The sequence below is a fragment of the Cryptomeria japonica genome, chromosome 1 (genome assembly GCF_030272615.1).
Source record: "Cryptomeria japonica chromosome 1, Sugi_1.0, whole genome shotgun sequence".
In the NCBI taxonomy this organism is placed as follows: domain Eukaryota; kingdom Viridiplantae; phylum Streptophyta; class Pinopsida; order Cupressales; family Cupressaceae; genus Cryptomeria; species Cryptomeria japonica.
The window spans coordinates 310876026-310898968 of NC_081405.1; the positions used below are offsets into that span (position 1 = coordinate 310876026).

Sequence of the window (22943 nt, forward strand, 5' to 3'; positions counted from 1 at the left end):
ATCAGCGAACTCCTAATATGAAGTGATAAGATTATGCTGCAGGGTGACCATTCCATTGTGCCACCAATCATTAGCCACTCCATCAAGATGCATTGTCGCAAATTTGATTGCATCTCCTTCTGTCATAGCCCATAAAAGGAAATAGGTGTCCAACTTATGTATCCATGACCGTGTTGTGACCTTTCCACTTCCATCAAATAGGGGTAGGGTCAATTTACTGGTGGCGTATTCTAGATCCATGTTTTGATTCCATGGCCTTCTATCCTGCCTAGCTCTAGCATGCTCCCTCTTCTGAGTTAGGAACCTATCAAAGTTCAAATTTTCTCTTACATCAGGGGGTAGTAAGCTCCACTCATCATGCACTAGCATGACATTGTCCACAAACATAGTATCATCATCTTCACCTACGCCTCCTTCTGGCTCATTCCTCAGGAAAGTAGGTCTAGTAGGCCAATCAACAGTGTGTGTAGGAATTCTACGAGCCCTGGGAGTTCCAACCACACTCCTATTATCCTCCTGCTCACAATTTTGCCTCCTAGGATTAGCCAACTGTTGTATAGCTACGGTGAGTTGCTGCAATGTATCTGCTATACATTGTTGTTCATCCTGTAAACCTCTCATGGTTTCCCTAACTTCCCTAACTTCATCTCGTGGAGGACTATTGTCTCTTCTGTCACCCATTCCGGCAAACTGTTCTGGAGGTCCTAAGGATGACCTGATGAACACCAATCAAACCAGAAGTTGTTTCCCCTTCAGGTATCTGTGGTGGATGCCAATTTTTCTTGTATTCCCTCTGATAGTACCTTCTTTCTCTATCACTCGGTTGCATTAACAAACTGATACAACCCCACAAGATGGCAGGAAACTGCTCTGATACCACTGTGAAGAACCCTTTGGCCTCTATGCTGATATTTTGTTGTTTTGTTTGCAACTTGTTGTGAGGTATTCACACATCGCCCCATTGCAAATGGGGACCCCCCACTTTTTTTTCTGCTTTCCAAGCTAGTGTTAGAGTCCCTAGCGTTTAGCCTTTCCATTGAAGAGGTATTGATAGAGAAACTCTTAATCAAGTCTAATCAACAACGCAGGTATTTCCTTGATCATTCGGGTGACTTATTTATGTTACAGTGAGAGGTGGCTTCTAGAGGCAAAATTTGACTAAGTATGCCAAAATTTCAAGTGCCCCTCTCTCAGAGCGAATTTCACTCTTGTTGCCTTAAGTTGAAGGAGAAATCATATTCAAGGTGAGTTTTGAGGTCTTATAGTATATAAAAGCATAAACTAAGACAAAGTAATAAAATCAACTCAAAAGCGCATTTTCAAGCTACTTCAAGTGCTCAAGGTTGAGGGCGAAAAACTTCAAGTGCTCAAGGTTGAGGGCGAAAAACTTCAAGTGCTCCTCTTGAGGAGCGAAATTTACTTCAAGTGCCCTTAGTTGAGAGCGAAGTTGTTCCTAGAACACACCATGAGCCTAGTTTCAACAAGCTTGAATGAATGGGATGAAGGAGAGCGAGCAAACACTAACTGTCAAGTTTCAATCCACTTCAAGTGCATGTGATTTGGAGCGAACTTCATGTGCTCAAGACTCAAAGCGAAATTCCTCCTTAGACCTCATGTTGAGCATGGTATGACGCACTAGAATTGAGAGAGCGAGTGTAAATGAGCAAAGAAGAATTAGAGTGTTGATTTGGAATTAACTTCAAGTGCTCCTCTAGAGGAGCGAATTTCACTTCATGTGCTCTTTGATAGGAGCGAAATTTCCTATTTGGCCTTCCATGAGGTAAGTTTGACATGTTTTCAAGAATGAATGTTTGAAAAACCCAAGGTTTGAGTCAATGAAGCAAAGTAACTTGATGGAGAGCGAGTTTATTTTTTATTTGAAATTCACTTCAAGTGCATGCAAATTGGAGCGAACTTCAAGTGCATCAAAATTGGAGCAAACTTCAAGTGCATAGTCTCAAGAGTGAACTTCAAGTGCATGGATGTTGGAGCGAACTTTACTTCATGTGCTCCACTCTCAGAGCGAAATCCCTCTGGAAGCCTTTCCTAAGGTTAGTTAGTCATGTTTTCATCAATAAATGGTTGAAAGATTCAAATGAAGGGAAATGAGTGAAAACAAGTTCAATGACAAGTTTGAAGATCACTTCATGTGCACCCATGTTGGAGCGAACTTCATGTGCATCCAAATTGGAGCGAACTTCAAGTGCATAGCCTCAGGAGCGAACTTCAAGTGCATGGATGTTGGAGTGAACTTCATGTGCATAGGTTATGGAGCGAACTTTACTTCATGTGCTCCTAATTGAAAGCAAATTTGCCTCATTTGTCCAAGAAATGATGTGAGATTGCTTATAGGATCATTGCCTTGAGCCGATTTGATGCTTAGAAAAGAATAATTTTGGGTTAAGATGATGAAAGGTGAGATTTGAGAGTAACTTCATGTGCATCAAAGCTAGAGCGAACTTCAAGTGCATCAAGGTTGGAGCGAAATCTACTTCAAGTGCTCCTCTCTAAGAGTGAAAAAACACTTCAATTGCTCCTTCATGAGAGCGGATTTTCTCTAAATGCACTTATCAACCTGCAAATCACATAAAATCAGAGATTGTATAAGTTATGTATCATGTGTGCTTAATACTGTTGATGTGTTTTTCATGCACATGCGAACACATAATTAAATACCCAAAAGTATCTTATCCTCTCTTGAACAAATCTTCTCAAATGCTGAAGATTGGCTTAAGGATCACTTGAGACAACTCCAAGGTTCTTAAATGTCAGGTCTTGACGTGTGGATAAGCACAAGTGGTCGTTGTGATTGTTGTTTCATCAAGGGGCCTTTTAGGTTAAAGAGAGACTCTTGAAGTACTTTGCAGATGATATGGGGTGAAGTTCTTTTCTACTACTACAAGATGTTTACCAAAAAATAGCAAAAGATGAGGGTTGAGGGGTTCTAAGCTATCCTAGGAATGAATGGATGAAGAACGGCATAAGTAAAACTCTACTAGTCTTAGCATCACCATGCAAGAACAACTCCACCAAAACTAGTGCAATCTTCTAAGGACACTTTAAGATTTTCAAATCGTTACTAAGCATTGACACCATCACTTGAATGCATACCCATTATTAAGCAACAATTGAACTTAAGCACTTTCAATGATTCCAGTTGACCACATAAGGCACACTTACAATCAGCAAGAGGCTAGTGGTATAGATTACGAGTTTCACAATAGATCAAGTACAACATTCCATCATTCAATCTAAATACTTAAACTAATATCAAAAATTGACTTGAGAGGATAAAGAACCATGCAATAAGCTTCAAAGATTGAATAGAAACACCATGACTTCAATGTTTTATTAATCCAAAAGCCAAACAACAACAATTCTTCAAGTCCTTCTCTTATCACTCTTGAATTCTATCTCTAATATCTAATCTCTCTCTAACTTACTAATTTTCTAATCAACCCACTATTAACTAACCCCTTACAAATGAAATGAGTGGAGTTTATATAATACTCCCAAATACAATGAAGGGCCGAGATTGAATGAAGATCAAGGGCCAAGATTTTGCCACAAAAAACCTTAATTAGGGTTAGATACAAATGAAACCATATCTAGATAAACATCATCGTGGAATCAACCAATGAGAAAATAGCATGTGCTGACACAAAAATCGAGGAAGCATCCTCCAATGAGAAAATGAATTGCCAAGTAGGATCATAACAAACTATCTTCTAGAATCTTGTTTCCTTTCTCTCCTTCCCTTCTGGCATATTCAATGAATCTAGTCACTATGTCCTCTATCTCAGTCATCAAGATCTCAGGTAGAGACTTCAACTGTTCCTTCATGTGCATGACTTCATCAAAGGCTTTGACAATGGCATTCTCCCATTCAGGTTCGTGTTCTCGAGTCTTGTTGGCTAATACAACGAGATCAAGCATATCATCCAACTGTCCTTTGGTGATCATTCCATCAGTCCCATGGAAGATAACTCTTATCCTTTCCTCCAACTCTCTAGCCTCTATAATCGTTCCAGGATCAATCTTCCTTTCCAAAACAATTTGTGCTACTTCCACTATCTTATCATGAATATGATGCATATCATCTTGAACTTGGTTGCATCAGTTTCCAATCTCCTCAAAAATGATCTTCTTTGTTCAAAGTAGACTGTTCCATTGTAGAACGCTAAGTGTAGATCCTTCTCTTCTTATCTTCTTTTCTAATCTTCTATTCTTTTCTATTTCAGCTCTCAACATATCATTAACTGCCTTCAATGAATCAGCAGCATCCCCTATGGCTTGTTCGGAGGTGAGTGGACCCAAATCAATAGTCTTCATATCATACTCATATGTTGTGATCTCATCTTCATACTTCTCAACCCTTGGAGTAGCTATTTGCAACTTCTTTGATCCTAAATCATCTCTAATCACCTTGGACATCTTTGTAGCTTTCCTCTTCTCGGTGACTTCTCGAGTTTGGCTTAGAAGGCTCACTATGTCATATGTTGGTTCTTCATCAACTACTATCACTTCTTGGGCTAGTCTTTCCTTAAGCCATTTAGGAATAAAAGATCTTCCTTCTTGAATTTGTGTTTCTTCACGCACTTGCTCATCTCTAGGTGGTGAAGTGGTCTCATCATTATCCTCTTCTTCATTTCCTTCGATCTCTTGAATGTGATGAGTGAGATCTTCTTGTCCTTGTGATGATTTCTCTTTGCCTTTATCATTGTGAACTGTGGATTCCATTGATTCGTTAGCTCCTTGACTCAATTCCTTTTCTATTCTTTGTTCTTCCTGTCTTTCTCCCTAATTTAACTCTTCTTCATGCTTGGAGGAAGGATGACTAGAACTTGATTTATGCTTCTTCCTTGATGACTCCTTTTCTCCATGATCTTCTTTTCTCTTCGAACCTCTTGAGTGAGATGGTTGAGGAGTACTCCCACTTGCACTTGCTTCATCTTCACCATCTGCTTTTTCTTCTAAGTGGAACATCATTGCTATGTTCTGCTCTTTCAATTTCTGGTGTTGTATGTCTATCCATATGTGAGTGTATTCCAAGACTTTTTTCATCAATTCCTTCAAATCAACAACCTCCATGTCAACCCACTTCATGTTGTTATTCTTGTTTTCTTTGGCATACGCTGATTGGAGATATTTGCCGCTATCTTGAACTTGATCGGCAACATGAAACAACTTACATTTCCTAATGAAATCGAGAGGTAGCCTGGAATACATCTTCTTCTTCACTTCCACATCATCTTGAACGTTCATCCAATAGTCTTCCAGCTGCCACTGGTATTCATACTTCTTCCCCAAAATTCCTTTTACATTATCGTATGGATCGAAGCAATCTCTAGGAGTGAATGGTTTGAGTGAATGGAGTGTTAGCTCCTTCTCAACATCCTCAGCTACATGAATGGAAGGGCATACTTCAATAGAGTCTCCAATTGTAATAGGAAGAGAAACACCGGTTCCATGCTTATGTCTATATGCCTTGACATATGCCGCCAATTGTCTCACCACCTCAAGTAACACTAATCTATCTGTCGGGTAGTGAGGCAACATGTAGGGAGGAACAGGACATCCTTGATCTCCGATATAGGTGAACTTCGGGAATTGGATAAACAATGCACCATGTTGTTGTACCAATGCTTGTGCCTTTGGAGAGAGTCTTTGCTATAGTCCACCTTGAAGCATCCTCGTGATATGCATAGTGAATGCATCATTCACTCTCCTATAATGTTGTTTAGGTGGATGATTAAGTTGTGTATAACACTCATGCACTTTTATCTCTCTGAGTCTTCTTCCAACTACACCCCTATACATAAAACCTGGATACTCGAAATTTCTTGCAAGGGAGTATATGATGTAGGAGCTCATATAGAATGTTCTAGTGCACATCAATCTCCTTAACCTAAGTCACAAGGTTCGAATTCGAATTCGAATTCGACAGCCATGAAATTCGGATGAAATTCGACAAGGGAAAAATTCAAAAAAAAAATCGGATAAAATTCGCCTTCTATAATTTTGTTTATTTTTAAATATATTTATACTTCTAATAAATTATCAGAATAGTGACCCTTGTTGGAGAAAATCTGAGGGCGACCCAGCAGTTGCAGACACCCATGACCCAATAGATACAAAGCATATACAAAGAATACCCACGACCAGCTGAGTTGTGTTTAGAGGCGGGTAGCAGTGCTTTATAGAGGAAATTCGATTAAATTCGATTTTTTTTATAGAAGTTTGAAATTCGATTAAATTCGAACCTCATCCATGAAAATCGCCGTATCCTATGACTTAGTCCTTAACTATAGATCAATATTGTTGCTGATGAGCCTTGCCCAATTGATTGTACCCTTGCCATGAGTAACAATCTCTATGAAGTAGAACATCCAGTCCTCAACATAGGAAGCCTTAGGTGCACCAACTAATCGATAAAGTAGGGTGATGAAATCTCTGAACTCATCCTTGAAATCCACCCTGTGTAGTCTGTCGAGCCATCTGCTTCTACCACCTCTACTCTTCTTCAACCAAAACTTGTCGATGATCTTTGAGCAAGCATCTAGATCATCGTCGTAGGCGGATTCAACTCCCTCCATACTTATGTAGACCATGTCCTTAGGCTCTGGTAGATGGAATGCTTCACTGATTGTTGTCTCCGAGAGATAGGCGAGCACTGTTCCATCCTTCGCCACTATCCTTCTTGAGGGAGAGTCATAATGTTGGGCACATTCCACAATTAGCTCATAGCATTGCACCGCAAGAGGAAAGACAGCTGCATTTATGATCCCACTTTCAATCATCTTCTTGGTTGTAGCAGTAGGTTCACTTGTGTATGATGGGTGCTGAACTTCCCGAGATTGGTGTCTCCTATTTTGCTCCAATGCGAAGTGATCCTGCTTTCTAATGTGCCGCTCTTCGAGTCTTCCTTGATGAGTGTATGACGGGTCATGGTTTTGTTCGGTTTAGGAGCCGCCATCTTTCACCTATGAGAGATATATAAGTTAAGGTAGTGGTAAAATATTGATGTAATGAAGCCTATTCGCTTAATAAGCTAGCTATGAAATTAATCCAAATCAATCTTACATCTTGATAAATGTGAAATTAATTGCTAGATAAGACTGATTTGCTCCTTTAGATGAATTAGGGAGGTCTAATTTGCCTAAACAAAATCACTTTCAAACCTTAATCAGACCTGTACCTGATTTTGAATCAGTCCAAATGATGCACTTACTCCTGATTTATGATATTTGAACTCAAAATCTGATCAATGATATGACTGTTGAAGTCCAAGAATTCGCTGTCTTCTTAAATTCGCCTTTTATTCTTTGCTATTGAAGGATGAAATTCGCTCTCCAATCTGCTAAAATTCGCCCTTGTGAGGATGAAATCGCTGCTCCTTTGGGGTGAATTCGCTGTAGATGATGATTGAACTCGCTATCTTGCTGCTAAAATTCGCTAATCTGCTCCTTGATTAGAGAGAATTTGATTGATGTTTAAAATGGATGTTTGAACTTCTTCTTATAGGCGATTAGGGGAAGATTGTGTCTTTTCCATATACGCCGACTTAGTGTAATAAATTAAATTTAAATCCCTTCAAGCTGGCTGACTTACCTCTTTTTATTTGAATTTTAAATTTTATTTAGAGGGCGCCAAAACAATGTTTAATTAGTCATTAAAACATTAAAAAAGTTCGCTCCCCTACCTCAAGTGGTGAAGTTCGCTCATCTCCCTTGAATCTTGAAGTTCGCTCCTCTAGCTCCAAAAATGAAGTTCGCTCATGTAGCTTCATTTGTGAAGTTTGCTCATGTGCCTTGATTCTTGAAGTTTGCTCATCCACCTTAATTTGTGAAGTTCACTCATATGCCTTCATTCTTGAAGTTCGCTCATCCACCTTGATTTGTGAAGTTCGCTCATGTAGCTTGAAACATGAAGTTCGCTCATGTGGTTTGATTTGTGAAGTTCGCTCATGTGGCTTCAAACATGAAGTTCGCTCATGTAGTCCAATTTGTGAAGTTTGCTCATGTGGCTTCAAACACGAAGTTCGCTTCTCTCACCAAGCACATGAAGTTAGATCCTATTATCCATCACATGAAGCAACTCTTGAACTTCGCTTTTGATCCTGCTCTTAAAACCATTCATTCCTTAGTTTGTGAAGTTCGCTCCCTAAAGGTGAAATTCGCTCTCCTAGGCCTAAACATGAAATTCACTCTCCTCCTTGAATTCATGAAGTTCGCTCACTTATGCTCAAACATGAAGTAAACCTCTTGAAGGCTTGGAGATGAAGTGGATTTCAAACGAGCTTGTCTCCAATCACTTTGTTTCTTATTGATTCAATCCTTAGGTTTTACTCAAACTCACACTCAAACAAGGGTTTTAGGGGAAAATTCGCTCTCATACCTCCCAACATGAAGTTCGCTCCCCTAGCTCAATTCTTGAAGTTCGCTCTTCTAGGGCTGATCATGAAGTTCTCTCCTGGGGGCTTGGAGATGAAGTAGGTTGAAATTGAATACTAAGTGCTTGCTCATCACCTCGTTTAATTCTCTCCATTCAAACTTGCAAGACAAAGCTCTCGGAACAACTTAGCTCTCAGTCAAGGGTATACGAAGTGAATTTCTCTCCTCATGAGAAGCACTTAAAGCTTTCGTCTTTAACCTCGAGTACTTAGAGTGTCACTAACTAGAAATTCTTTAGACTCCTCGATTGAGCTCATGACTGACTCACATGAAATCTAGACCCTATTCACTCATTTCACCTACAAGAGGGAGAGACTAGACTAAGAGGCTAGGACCAAAAAAAAAGGGGGGTCCCCATCTTGGTGGGGCGATGTGTGAAATGGTCACAACAAATACCTTCTTTTGTTTATTTTGTAGGAATAACTAATGAAAAGGATGGAGAAGCGGACTGGAAGTAGCATCAAGAACACTTCAAAGGCACGGAAGAAGGCTCAAAATGCTATTAGGATGAAGGACTTCAAACCTTTCAACCGCTGCAACATGAAGCAAGCGCAACAACAAAAGGAGTAGGATACCTTCTAAGTTCTCATTCTATCATGATGAAGAGATCAAAGGAGTGCGAAGGAGAAGTCATACAATCACCTCAAGGCAAGCAGGCAAAGATGGAAGAATGACTCGGCTACATCAATGCTTCCCATCACCACTACTTTGAGCGAACTTGAAATGTTGAGTATCAAGAGATCTCTCGACATCCCTTCATGATGACGAATCAAGTCTACAAGTGCAAAGTCGAGGTGTCATCTCGGTCACTACTCCACCAACCGAAGAGGTCCAACATTAGCACGTCTAGATGCAATGAACTTGACTCGTATATGAAGGCACAAACTTCGAGGCACCTACCCCTGTTATCCATTGGTCGAATAATCCAGAGAGGACATGTGTCCAAATATTGCAATTATTTCATTGGCCAGAATTGAGTTTGTTGTAACAAACCCTAATTAGGGTTTCATTGTAAAATCTCGGCCATTGATCTCAAATTGATCTAAGCCATTGAATTGTATTGAGAGCATTATAAAAGGTCAAATTCTTCATTTGTAAAGGTTAATAGTTAATAGATAGTTTTAGAAGAATAGTAATAGTAATAGAAGAGTTATTAGCTCAAGAATAGTTTAGTAGAAATTAGAAGTTAGAATAGATTAGGAGAAGAAGAAATTGTTGACCCTAATTAGGGTTTCATTGTAAAATCTCGGCCATTGATCTCAAATTGATCTAAGCCATTGAATCGTATTGAGAGCATTATAAAAAGCTCAAGTTCTTCATTTGTAAAGGTTAATAGTTAATAGATAGTTTTACAAGTATAGCAATAGTAATAGAAGAGTTAATAGCTCAAGAATAGTTTAGTAGAAATTAGAAGTTAGAATAGATTAGGAGAAGAAGAAATTGTTGTTAAAGACTTGTAAATGAGATATTCTTTTCATTGAAGTTATGGTGAAATGTATTATTTCAACAAGTCTCATGGTTTCTACTTCTCATTTGCTTTCACGTTGATTAGATTGAATGGAGGAATTTGTTGAATGCATTTGTGTGGAATCCATTTAGTCCATACCACTAGCCTCTTGTTAATTCTAAGTGTGGCTTGCGTGGTCAACTGGAGTGATATGAGCTTAACTTCAAATTGTTATAAGTCCATTGCTTATGCATTAACTTGAATGGTGATCAATGTTTGATGATAATGATTTGAATATCTTTAAACTATCCCTGAGAAGATTGCACTAGGCTTGTGTCAAATTGTTCAGTTTGATGGTGAGACCTTGCCCAGTAGAATTCCATCAAATCATTCACTCATTCTCTGGCATTCTTAGGATTAGAATAGACTCCTTAAACCCTATGTCTTTTGCTCTTTCTTTATTCTCCAAGCAAGTAATTAAAATCTAAGTTCCAACGATACAAGCTTTCAACAATTCAACATAAGGCCCTTTGTGATTCCAGCATAATCACATCAAACCAACAAGCTTATCCACACGTCGTCACCTGACATACAAGAACCTTGGAGTTGTCTCAAGTGATCCTTAAGCAAATCTTCAGCATTTGAGTAACTTTGTTCAAAAGAGGATAAGATACTTTTGGGTATTTTATTTTGTGTTCGCATGTGCATGAAAAACACATCAACACAACTGTGATTTGGTTTGGTTTTGTATTTTCTGATTTTATAATTTTTTTGTATTTTTGCAAGGGTTTATCAAAAAAGCAATTGCAACATTCATTCAAACCTTTCAAGAAATCCGAAAACTAAATAGGCTATGCAATTGGATTACCCAAACAATAAATATCACTACTTTCATTATTGAATTGATGAATTCTCTACAAGCATATGCATATCACAAATAACAGAAAATCATTACTCCAATGTAAAGGCTGACTGAAAAAACAACTAAAAACCTGATTGGAATTCGCCAAATCTGCAACTACACCCTTTGCTGATGTTACCAATCCCTTCCTCCAGCTCTAGCACCTCCTTAATGATTTCCTTAAGATTTTTTGCAGCCTCTCCAACCCAAATCGCACCACTCCTAGGGTGCCGCCTTGCTGATGGCTGGAAAATACTGACCGTACTCCCTTAAATAAATGTGCAAACAATGATTTAACTTCTGAAAATAACCTGCACTTATCCCTGAATTCCTCTGAATGAATGATGCACTGAAACCCTCTAAATCGACACCACGATATGCCCAAATAGAACTTCTGGATGAAGCTCTCAGATTGCCAACTTCAGTAGACATCTCACTACCTCAAATAGCTGCAACAATGAAGAAGTATTGTTCTCCAATGGCAGATGAAAGTTTGAAACCCTTTGTCTCGGCTCTCAAACAAATTCATAGAAAAAAGATGCACAATTATAATGAATCGAAATTCTCTTATTAAGCTTATATATTCTCCAAGAGAAGTTCGAACTTCTCCAAAAAGTTCCTTATTAACATTAAAATGTTATAACATTGCATTGGCATCATTAACGAAATAAACTTTGGGTTTTGTGCACATAAATAATTAATAAATTCGGCCCCCTCCTTATGATGACTTGACCCTTAAAATATAAAGTTAAGTTATAACTTTATATTAGCCTTATTTAATGATTTAATATTAATTTGGCCACATAAACATTAATATCTCCCAAAATACTTAACATTTCGCTATGCCGTCTGAAACGGGAGTCCACCCTGGTTTTTTCCATGTGACCATGTACTCCTGCTAGAAATAGAAAGGGCCCTTCTCAAACATCCCAAGACTTACTATAAATGGTAAATATAGCAAATGAAGTCCAAATGATACCAAACGAAAGCCAAACCAAAGCATACTGAACACCGGAGATGATACAAGCCTACCAGGATCAGCAGCCAAGGGCGTAAGGTCAAGAGGTGTCATAAATCCTGGGGCAAGGAATTCATTGAGGGTTTTCTCAGAAAGGGAGAGCAACTGGTGCATTTTCAGAATGGCTACAAGAGAGAAGGTCTTCCCTAGCCTTGGAACAAGGTAAGTTAGCACATAATCAAATACTTCACTTTAGAAGGTTGTTTTTGGGTTATCCATAATTACCATTTTCCTCTGTTAGTGCATTTAAGGTTTGGAAAGTTAATAAGCTTTTCTTTCTACATTTTATTTTCTCTGGAAGACTCCATAATCAACGGGGACATTCCTCCCTACACCAAGGTTCAATATACTATCTTTAACAATTCAAACTGCACAGAACTCACCCCCATACTCATTTTCAGTCCAACACTGAAACCAAGTGCCCAGTTGACGGTTCCCTCACTCTGCAGCCAAGAAAACCCTTAGAATTTGCAGTAGTCAGGAAATTGTTTCCTTGTCTAAGTCCCTTGGAAGAATTGCGGCTTCTAACCCCCAATGGGTACCCAAAAAGGGAACCCCCATTTTAAGGAGGATAAAAAAGGTAAGGGCCAGGCTATAGAACTGAGAATTGTCTCCAAAGAAGCTCACATTAATCTAAAGAGGCTTCTGGCATCACAGTGAAAACTCAAAATAACTGGAAAAACAGGAAAAGAAAAAGGAAGACCCAAAAAGAGGAAAGTAATGGAGGAGGTTGGAGATGAGGAGGACATTCAAGATGAAAACAAGAAGAGAAGGTCAATGAGAATTGCAGCAGCTACTAGCCAAGAAAAAATCCTAAGAAAAGATAAGGCTATTAAAGATCTGGGAACTGGCACTCTAGAAGTGATTCTGAACTCAGCTGATGATAGTGAAGGTGAAGAATTGGACCCTACCTACAAAAGCCCTATGGACCTGTCCCCTGAAGACATCTCTGACTCCTACTATCAACCCACTGAGAAGGATGCTCAAGAAATCAACTTGACTTCCATGGTCCTGGACTCCATCTTGCCCTCAAAAACGTCACAGAGCATCAAGGGTGTTGGCCCTGTTGGGCATAATGAAGAGAAGGGTGATGATGACTTCTAGCAAGAGATGCAGGACCATGCAGAGGAGAAAATCAGTTGTTTGGATAACAAACTTTCTCAATTCGAGGACACCTTGGCTAGGTTGCTTTCTATTACTAAAAACCTCATGGATTTTTCTATGGCTTATTTGCAAGAGGATCTAAACAGGATGAAGGTGAAGCTGGAAGAGAAGAGACAAAGTGAAAAAGAAGCCAAAGAAGATTTGCAAGATTAAAGAAGCAACAAGGGAACTGCCCTAGATAAGTGGAATGAAAGATTTAACCTGGTGGTGGATGAGCGGAACGCTCTAACAAGCCTCCACAATTTGAAATATAACTGGTCTACTGCGCCTTTTGGTCCTCTTTTTTTGTTGGGCTTTATTTTGCTGTTTGTTTTGGTGCAGCAGTTTGTTATGTTATTTGAACTCTCTATTTTGATGTTATAACTTTGAGTGTAGGACCATTTTCCCACCTTATATAATCAGAAAAAACGTCATTTTTTCCTTTTTTTTTAAATATTCTGACATTTTTTAGTTTCCCAAATTTTTCGTGATTAAATTTCAAGTATTGAATTCCATTTATCCTAATTATTATAAGTAATGCTACTATAAACAAAATAGATTTATGTGTTCTTTAAATTCATTCTTTATGTGTCTCATAAATTCTTTAAGTTTACTTTGTATATTTATGCAATTTTTTATTTAACAAATTTTTTGCAAGTCCAAGTCCTAGTCCAATTTTTGGCCATCTGAGTTCTAGCTTTGAAACATCTGTTACTTGATGCAAGTATTGGCAATGATGCCTAATATTACGCAAAACGGTACATATGACTACTATGAATCTCCTCTTCACCCCTCTCACCATCAGGAGATGCACTAACTGCTTGGAGAACTCAAGATCACAATAGGTCATTAAGAATCAATCCTCATGAGAGATGGGTTAATAAGTATGAAAGAAGAGCCATTCGAGCAATGACAATGTGCTCGTGAGAAATCTGTCAATGAGAAAATGACTCATGTACTGAATAGTTCTCGCAGTGGCCCTAAAAAATGGTTCTTGATAGCATTGGACAGGCGAAACTCTAATTGCATAAAGAACCTATATTGCAATTTACATTAAATCCAGCCAAAGAGAGGATTGCTAGAAAGGCTATCGTAAACATACATGCAAATGGATTGGCGCATGAAAAATCGAACAACTCGTCTGCAGAACAGCCCATCAGAACTTTAGCGGGCTTATCAAAACAAATCACGATCATCACTCTCTTGTCAGTTGCAACTGACAGCTGTCAATACAAAAAACCTTCAAATTTCAGAGCTAGAAAAGCAAAAAGAAAAGGTTTTTGCATACAGATCCTGGCCCAAATATATGATGAATAGTGATAAAACTTAAAAAGTAAAATATAGCCTTCCCTACCTCCGTGTAGATAATATAAACCACTTTAAATCTAATCTTAAAAAATGTATCATAAAGAGAGAGAGAAAAATCAACAAACAAAAACAAATGATTGTAAAGTGTGCAATACATACAAGTAACTTGTATACTCGTTTGGAAGCAGGGGTTCTTTGATTGAAAGAGCATCTGCTGCAATGCTGAAATTCAGAAAACCCGTTGCTCTTATCAGGTAGAATACCCTCGCAGTTGCTACAAACCCTGTAGCTGCATATATAAAACTATACACTGAAAATTTCTTTATAATTCAGGCATTCTGAAATGGCTCATAATTGAAAACGTAATAAAGAAAACAGTATATGAAACGAATGGACTCAATTACCCAATTTGAAAAAAGTGATGCTATGTACCAGAAATTTGAAAAAAGTGATGCTATGTACCAGAAATTTGAAGAATCCATGGCCACAATGGAGCAGAAGGGAAGAGTCAGGTCTCTCTTTGCCATAGCCAAATGTTATGGAGGGAACAAAACAGAGAAGACTTATGTTTAAATTTCATTTCAAGAATAATTTATGTTGTATTGCTATTTTTAAAAACATTGGGTTCTGATAAAGTGGAAGTTTTATCCGGTTTCTGATGATGGTGGGCAATGAGAGGATGGCCTTTTAGCCTAAAGTTGAACTTCCTGAAAAAAGAATGGCAAGCCATCAAACACATGAAGTTGTTGAGTGTCCTGTAGCTGGTCCACTGCTTGTTGGCTAGTCTTTCCTTTTTTATTGTTTTGCATTGTTGTTTCTACTATTTTAGTGTGTTACTTTCCCTAGTCTTACCTTTGGTGAGACTCATTTCTTTTGTCTCGATGCTTGATGCTTGTTTTGGTATGTGTATCAAAACCCTTCATGACATATGAATTGTCATAGTAGTATTTTTTTTTAAATTAGGGTTTTTATAATTGTCTAAAGGTTTGTAAATGCCCTTCACCTTAAACCCTAAATTCGTGTATGGTTATGTTATTTTATGTTATATTTTGTGTTGATTTGAGCGATCAATACCTCCAATTTAAGTTAGTCGTGAAGGCCCTTTGATCATGTGTTAAACGATCCCTTCTCTCTGAATATTCTAGTGATCCCAGTTAAGATGTATATTTTGCATAGCTTAAGCATTTGTTATCAGGCTAAAGAATTATGGTCCCCACCCTTGCTTACATGGCATATTTTGATGCATCACTCCTAATTATTCTATCATGACTTCTTTCTTGAAGAGAGTTTCCATCTAGTGAAACAGTGATATGGTTCTTTGTCTACCATATCACCTGACATGTCAACCTCCATTGCCTTGTTGTTGTCATATTGCAGCTAGCCCTTTTATTGCAAAAGTAATCCTTTGTTCTTTCCCAAATATGTGAAACCTATATATGCTGATATGGCACTTCCTTCACTAACATTCTTCCTTGTCGTAACTAATGCTTCTATTGTAGGTTCCTTTTGTGAGCCTATCTAGGGAGTTGCAAAAGGCTAATGTGATGCCTTGATCTTGTTGGCATCCAGTTGACGATTGTTCATTAGTATCATGGATGGATACGTCATTGTGGTTCAAGGATTCCTTTTCCTCTTGAGCCTACGATACTATAATGTGCTTGTAACTAGGAATTTGGGAAAACATCAAAGCAATAAACATTAGCTAACAACAAAGCTAAATTGCAATGAAAAATGTCCTAATACACTCAATAGACCTATGAAGACAAGATAATCAAACCAAATGCAAACCATTACAAACGCGGATGTCTCCTCCATAATTCTCCATTGGCTTTTTTCTCCTTCAAATGGGACTTGTGTGGAAATCACCTACAAGATTGCAAGTGTGATGGAAGCAAGATTGCAAAGTGAAAACAACAACGTAAGGATACTCGAAAATGTGGTTGAAAATCAATGATGAGAGAGACCAATTTATAAACAAATTGATGAGAGGATGAAATTAACATGAAAGAGGATGAGAAAAGCAATTTCATTTGAAATTGGCACAATGATTTGAAAAGGGAAGGGTTATGACACCTTCTATGTCATGACTATGACGAATTTCCTGTTGGCATAACTAATGGTGTTGGCACAATCGGTTCATCAGTTAGTATTGTCATTGATGACCAACACTTACCAGTGAATAAGGCCAATCTCATAGGCAAGAAGATGTGGTAAACCTCAATGGTTTACTCATGGCTGCAAACAGTATGGAGGATTCAATGCTTCCCAAATATGCATCATTGACACACTTAAGCAGTGTGTTGTTAGAAGGCTAATCGGTTGAAGGGAAAACAGAGTATTCGACCGGTCAGTCAAGCACCCGATAGATATTGAGATTAGTTTCTTCAAACTAGCAGATGAAATGATGATGTGGTCACAAGAGGTGACTCAGATTGCAGTTTAGTAGTCTTGTGCACAACTGGAACACTCTGGAAAGACAGGTGATCAGTCTAATTGATGATCAGTGATCGGTGGCAAAAGGTGAAGAGTTACACCGGTGAACCGGTGATACAGGTTGAAGGATGATATTCTTCGGGAATCTCGGAGCAGTGATCGATAAGCTGGATGCGATGATCAAAGGTGAGTCAGTCATGGCGAGATATTATTAAACAAACGGATAGTGAAATTTACTACAGTCAACAATCAATTAAGGTGATATTTGTGTGGATTTTCCGGTTCGCAATTAAAAAAGAACAGAATACGACCCAAAGGTTGGTGAAATTATGAGTTGCAGAGGTAGTTAAGGATAAGCCATTGGCAAAATTGATGGAGAGAGCACAGAGATAGTGCAGGAAGATTTGGAAAGTTTTGATTTTCAAATCTACTAAGTTTTGTATAAAGGTTTCTAGCGAAAACCAAAAAGTTTGATTGTAAAAATTGCAAAGTGCAATTCTAAGGAAAGGCAATCCAACAAGATGAGAAGAGGGCAGAACTACTAAGTGAATAACAGAGTGGTGAAGAGAGTGTGCAGAGCTCATATAGTGTGAAGAGCAAGTGTGATGCAGAACATCGGTAGAGTGCAGAGCAAGTGTAACCAAAGGTTAAACCAAAGAGCTTCATTTGGATCTGATTAAGCTAAGAGTAGCTATTACAACATATCATTCTCTCTGTTGTTTTCTAATAACTACAACAACAAAATCCCTTAACCAGGTGGACTTTAACAGGTCCCTTTGTAAAATCCCTTAACCGGGTGACATCTTAAATTATGATCCTAAGTCCTTTAACAAGACAACCTCTAATAGGGTAAAGGTTCTAACAGGCCTTAAAGAAAATCCCTTAACCGGGTGGTACCTAACAGTGTCTTTGTAATCTCCTAACAGGGATGGCTCCTCACCAGGTGTACTCCAAAAGAGTGCAGATTTTTGTGAGTTTCTACTCGCACCCTGGTTTTCTCCCATTTGGGTTTCCACGTGATAAATCTTGATAGTCTTGTGTGTTAAATTTTTGTGTGCATGTTTCTCATCAATACTGTTTATTCTGATAAATGTTAAGTTTGATTAAGAAGTTTTGATTAAGGTTAAATTTGTAATAATCGGTATAGTGTTGATTCACCCCTCCCCTCTTAGCACTGATTGGGACTAACAATTGGTAACAGAGCCTTGGTCCTTAGATTTAGAAGAGATTAACAATTAAGAAAATATCCAAGATGATGTGAAAGGAGGGCCCCAAGTTCTCTAAGGAGAATTACATATTATGGTGTGGTAGAATGAAGCTCTACCTAAGAACTCTAGGATATCATTATTGGAATCATGTAATCATAGAGTACAATGAACCTAAAAGGGTTCTCACTGCAGATCAGATCAAAAGAAAACGAAGATAACATTTCAACTATGGATATGATTGCTAGTACTCTATCTGATAACAAGTATGTTGAGGTTCAAGATCTGAAAATAGCCTATGAGATGTGGAATAAGCTGAAGATTGTCTATGGAAGAGATCCTCATGTACAAAAGGCTAAGGTGGACAGTTTGAGAGGCAAATTTGATGAGATGAGGATGCAAGAAGGAGAAAAAATTGAACAGTACAATAGAAGAATAAAGGATGTGGTAATTTCCATCAGAAGTGTTGGAGGAAAACTTGAAGAAGATGATGTGGTTAGAAAAATCTTGAGAACCTTGCTATCACAATATGCCATAAGGGTTTCTGCAATTCAAGAACTCGGATCCTTGGGAACAGTCAATGTTACACTTGACTCCCTGATCGGTAAGCTAAATGTCTTTGAATTGAGCAACTATGATAACAGTATGCCTAAGATTGATGTTGCCTTGAATTCTTCCATGACACTTGCACCAACAATAAGAAGAAAAGAAACCGGAAGTAGTTCCACTGCAAGAACCGGTCATTCTCATGAACATGACAACTTGTTATCTGAAGAACATGAACAAGATGAGCTTGAGGTCCTAATAGCAAGAAGGCTACCAAGAGGAAAAGGGAAGTATGGAGGTAAACTACCCCTGAAGTGTTTCTTGTGCAATAAAATAGGTCATATTACATCCAGATGTCCTGACAATGATAGAAAGGATAACTTTAGAAGATACAAAGAGAAGAGCAAGGAGTGCTATCTTGCAGAAGGAGTTACCAATGAAGAATCAGAAGGATCTAATGGAGAAGGGATTGCATTTGTAGTGGTAAAGGAAGATAGCACAGAGGAAAGTGATATGGCATTGATTTCAAGTTCAAACCGTGTTTCGCCTTTGGAAACTTTTTCAGAGACATAAGAAGTAAATGCGCAGTACAGAATAATAGATGCTAGTATGCCATAAGATAAGTGTTATAACTCCAAAGAACAAGTATATTTTCCTTCATATAGTCTCCAATTACAATGATCATTTCCCGAGGGAACAAGATACAATATATAATACCCGAGGGGGTGCAACCAACCGTCGCCTCCAACTGCCCTTCGGGTGAACTAACTAACTCCCATAACACACAATTACCGATGATGACACAAGATAATGACAACACAATAACATAAGTGATCATTCCCGACTACATCATCCCCCCCAAAAAAGAAGTCGTCTCCTGACAACTCAAAACAAAATAGGGATGACATACATGACTATCAAAGACAGAATCAAGGAACAGAAGAAGAAGGTGGCTGAGAAGGCGTCCCTGAGTCAGCAATAGGTGGCGGGGCTGAGGAAGATGCTGATGCCAGCTGTGCTCGTAGGTCGTACACCTGTTGTGTCCATATCCTCAAGTCCCGCTTTGTAATCTTCCTGTTCTCTATGGCAAGATTAACCATCATGGCAGCCTCCAGTACCTTCTTCTCCTTCCCATCCATGGTCTCTCTAGCTTGTACCAAGCTCGTCCTCAGGGTCATTTTCTCCATTCTGGAGGCCTCCAACTTTGCTACTAACCGGTCTCTCTTAGTAGTGAACTGAGCCCTTTTGGCTTCTAACCGAGCCCTCTCAGCGTCCAAGTCTTTTTGCAACTCCGCAACTCTGGTGGTTAGCTCCTCCCGAGCTCTCTCCACGACCACCCAGGCAATCTCATGCCTTGCAGAAATATGCTCCATATGACGAAGAGTGTAATACTCCTCCCTAAAAGCCTTCTCAATCTGCCTCCCGAGAGACTCGACCCTACTTTCCACTATTGGCTCCCTCACTGCCCATCCGTTCAGCATCTCCGTTGTCTCAGTCTCTGGCCATCCCCCTCTCTCAAAGCAGGCAGCAAATGTCTGAGGACACCCCTCCCGTACAAACCTGAGCATCCGCTCCAACTCCTGGGTGGTGCTATCTAAGGCCTCTGCCTATAGGGATGTTATGACCTCCCACCCTCTACGTACCTCATCCTGCAGATAAATGTGCACCATCTCCTGGAAGTATGTTTGTCCTCGACCAACCACATCCTGAAGGTAAGCCTCCACATCTACCCTACCTGGGTGCCTTCTCTCTGTGTGAACCTCCACTCTGTCTGACGGGACCTTTATCTTATGTTCAAGTGCCAACTCCCTCCTCTGCACTTCTGTCGAATGTGCCATATCTCCAGGGGGACCGTGGCTGTCTATGTCAACCACTTCTACATCCTCCCAAGGGTCCCTGCTCCCAGAAGCCGCCTATGGGGGAGAAATGGTAGTAGCCAGCCTATGCGACATAGGTGTTATCTCCATCTCCCTCAGCCAACATTCCTCTTCGCCCATAGTACCTGTCTGATCCTTCCCTAATTCTTGCGCCTCTACAGTGGGTACAGACTCCCCCACACCCTCGGATGGTACTGCTTCTCTCATGTCCTTTGTTGCCACTACTAGCGGCACCATGTGAACTAGTGGCCTTTGTTGGCTGAAGGCAGGGATAGATGCAACCGTCACCGTCAGCGGACTCAAGTGTGTTGAGGCTATCAGCATGGGTGTAGCAAACAAGACTGGTGTGGATGCTCGTATGGTCTCTGCTAGGCTCTCCTCGCTATCTCCCTCTAAATCACTCAAGACCTCTGAGGTCTCATCCCTCCCACTGTCAATATCCTTAGACTCTGACGCCTCCTGCCTTTGTATTTCTGCCCCACCCCGGGTACCAACCCTATGTCAAGATGCCTCCATTGAAAAATAGGCAACTCATCGGGTGCCAAGTTCCCCTCCGGCCAAATTTCTAGCTTGTCTATTGGAAGTTGTAAAAGCGTCGCCTCCAAAATTAACCCGATGGCATAGTGCGACATATAAAACGTGCAATGCTGCAATGTCATGAACTCGAACATTATGTCCGCCAGTACTGATGCCCAGTCATACTGTACCCCATTCATCAACCTGTTCATTAGGATGATTTGTGGGAGCACTATGTCCGATGCCCGGTCGGAACCAGTCAACCTGCTCTTGACCATGTCCATGATGCAGTGCCATGGCCCTTCTACCACAAAATATTTCTTCATCCCTCTCCCCTTAGTGGCCTTGGTTGTGGAATCAAATTCCACTGGTGTAATATTTCTGGAGACCATGTGTATCCAATGTTCTTTCAGGTCCGCGTTCATCTTTTGCGCCTTCATATCTACTTTCTTCCCATTCCTCCCGGGTATGCCAAATACCCTGGTGAAGTCGGTCGCCATGAAGGAGACTGTGACTGTGTGCTTCATATACTCGAAAGTGTTTTTCCTGGTGGTGCAGTTGAATGCTTCTATCATTATCCACATCGGTGGCTCAAATTTCTTGATCTGAAAAACCAGCATTTGAACCACCCAATGCACTCCTGCCTTCCTTAACCAATTTTTTACTTCATGGTTGTCAGGGTTCTGTTGCCACCACCTCCTACACTCTCCTCCATTAACTCCCTTGAATATAACCGTGTCCACTATAACCCTGGCTGTTGCTTTCCCTGTTGGTGGCTTCTTTTTGCTACTACTGGCAACCCTCACCCCTAAAGGTAAAACCCTTGTCGTTTTATCCATGCTCTTCTGCAGATTCGTCTTCCACTTCCTTTTCCCTGCTGAATGCATTTCTCCTGCTTTTTGTCTCCAATGCCTAAGGTAGTTACGCCACCTTTCCCTTTATTCATGGTTGTAATCTCTTTTTCCCTCGCGATTGTGTCTTTGGCTAGGCATGGGCACTTTTATTTCTTTCCCCTGAGCGTGGGCACTTTTATTCTTGTTTTTGTTGGGCGTGGTTAATGGTTTTGTCTTCGCTGGGCATGGGCACTTATGTTTTGTCGAGCATCCTCCTACGGTGAACAACCACCGTATGGTAGTCACCGGCAGTGGCCCCTGACAGTGGTTCCACTGCACAATGGGCCACCGTGGCCACCTATTATATATATATATATTTTTTTTTTTTTAATTTTTTTTTTAATAATTAATTTTTTAATTTTTTTTTTTGTATCTAAGTGTTATAGGTATCTTCGTCGAGCTGGGTGGGGCCCATGTCCTATTTTCGTTCATGATAGATTTTCAGCTTGGACCTGTTGGGTCTCAAATCAACAGATTGGATAGGTTCTAAGGAAATGCCAACTCCTATGATCAAACCCTCCAATTGACTTGGCTAACTTATAGAGTGAACCTATTTGGTTACTAACTCTCTCACTTTAGGCTCTGCAGGACCTAGGCGGGTATACCTATTCACTAGTTGTTTTCAATGACCAGTGCTTTTTATAGCAGATTAAGTATCTTGATCTGGTTTCCTCCTATCTCAGAATGGCATAAGTTCCTAGGATGGAGATATAGCAGATGAGTTCAAGATTGTTATTGTAGAAGCTATTCGATCTTTGAATACACTACGACCAACTTATTCTATATTTCCTACTCAATTACTCTAATTGCTTTAAAATAACATATGATGAATATGGTGATAAGTGTAATTTATAAATGGCCAGTGCCTTCTTTGCTGTCTGGGCTACAGAGTCTTTATATTCTTTTAGGACTTACTGTGCGAACTTGTGAGACAGTTTTTAAACCCACCCCTTTATGGATCTGTCAGTTACTATTTCTTATGAGATCAATTGAATGCCTATATCATAAGTTGCTTGAATGAATTTAACCCTACCTTTAAGGGACCATCCAGGTAAGCACTGCAAAGAACAATTACAATTCGCAAGCATAACTTTTATTTCAACCTTATGACATACAACATAAATCTCACTCAAATAATATGAATAACCTTATCTCCTTTAGATAATATCACAAGCGACTACCAATAACAGAATGAAATAATCC

At 39.5% G+C, this 22943-nt stretch overlaps 1 protein-coding gene across 1 annotated transcript in view; it reads right to left on the minus strand.

The window, feature by feature from the left end:
* LOC131049700 (uncharacterized) overlaps nt 1–15090 on the minus strand; it is a 44353-nt gene extending 29263 nt beyond the window's left edge. Inside the window, exons 1-3 of the mRNA XM_057983757.2 lie at nt 14733–15090; nt 14430–14559; nt 14065–14185 (exon numbers count right to left, since the gene is read on the minus strand). Of these exons, the coding sequence (XP_057839740.1) occupies nt 14065–14185; nt 14430–14559; nt 14733–14797 (316 nt within the window). The 5' untranslated portion in view covers nt 14798–15090. The remainder of the gene's footprint in view (nt 1–14064; nt 14186–14429; nt 14560–14732) is intronic.
* Between the last annotated feature and the right edge of the window lie 7853 nt (nt 15091–22943).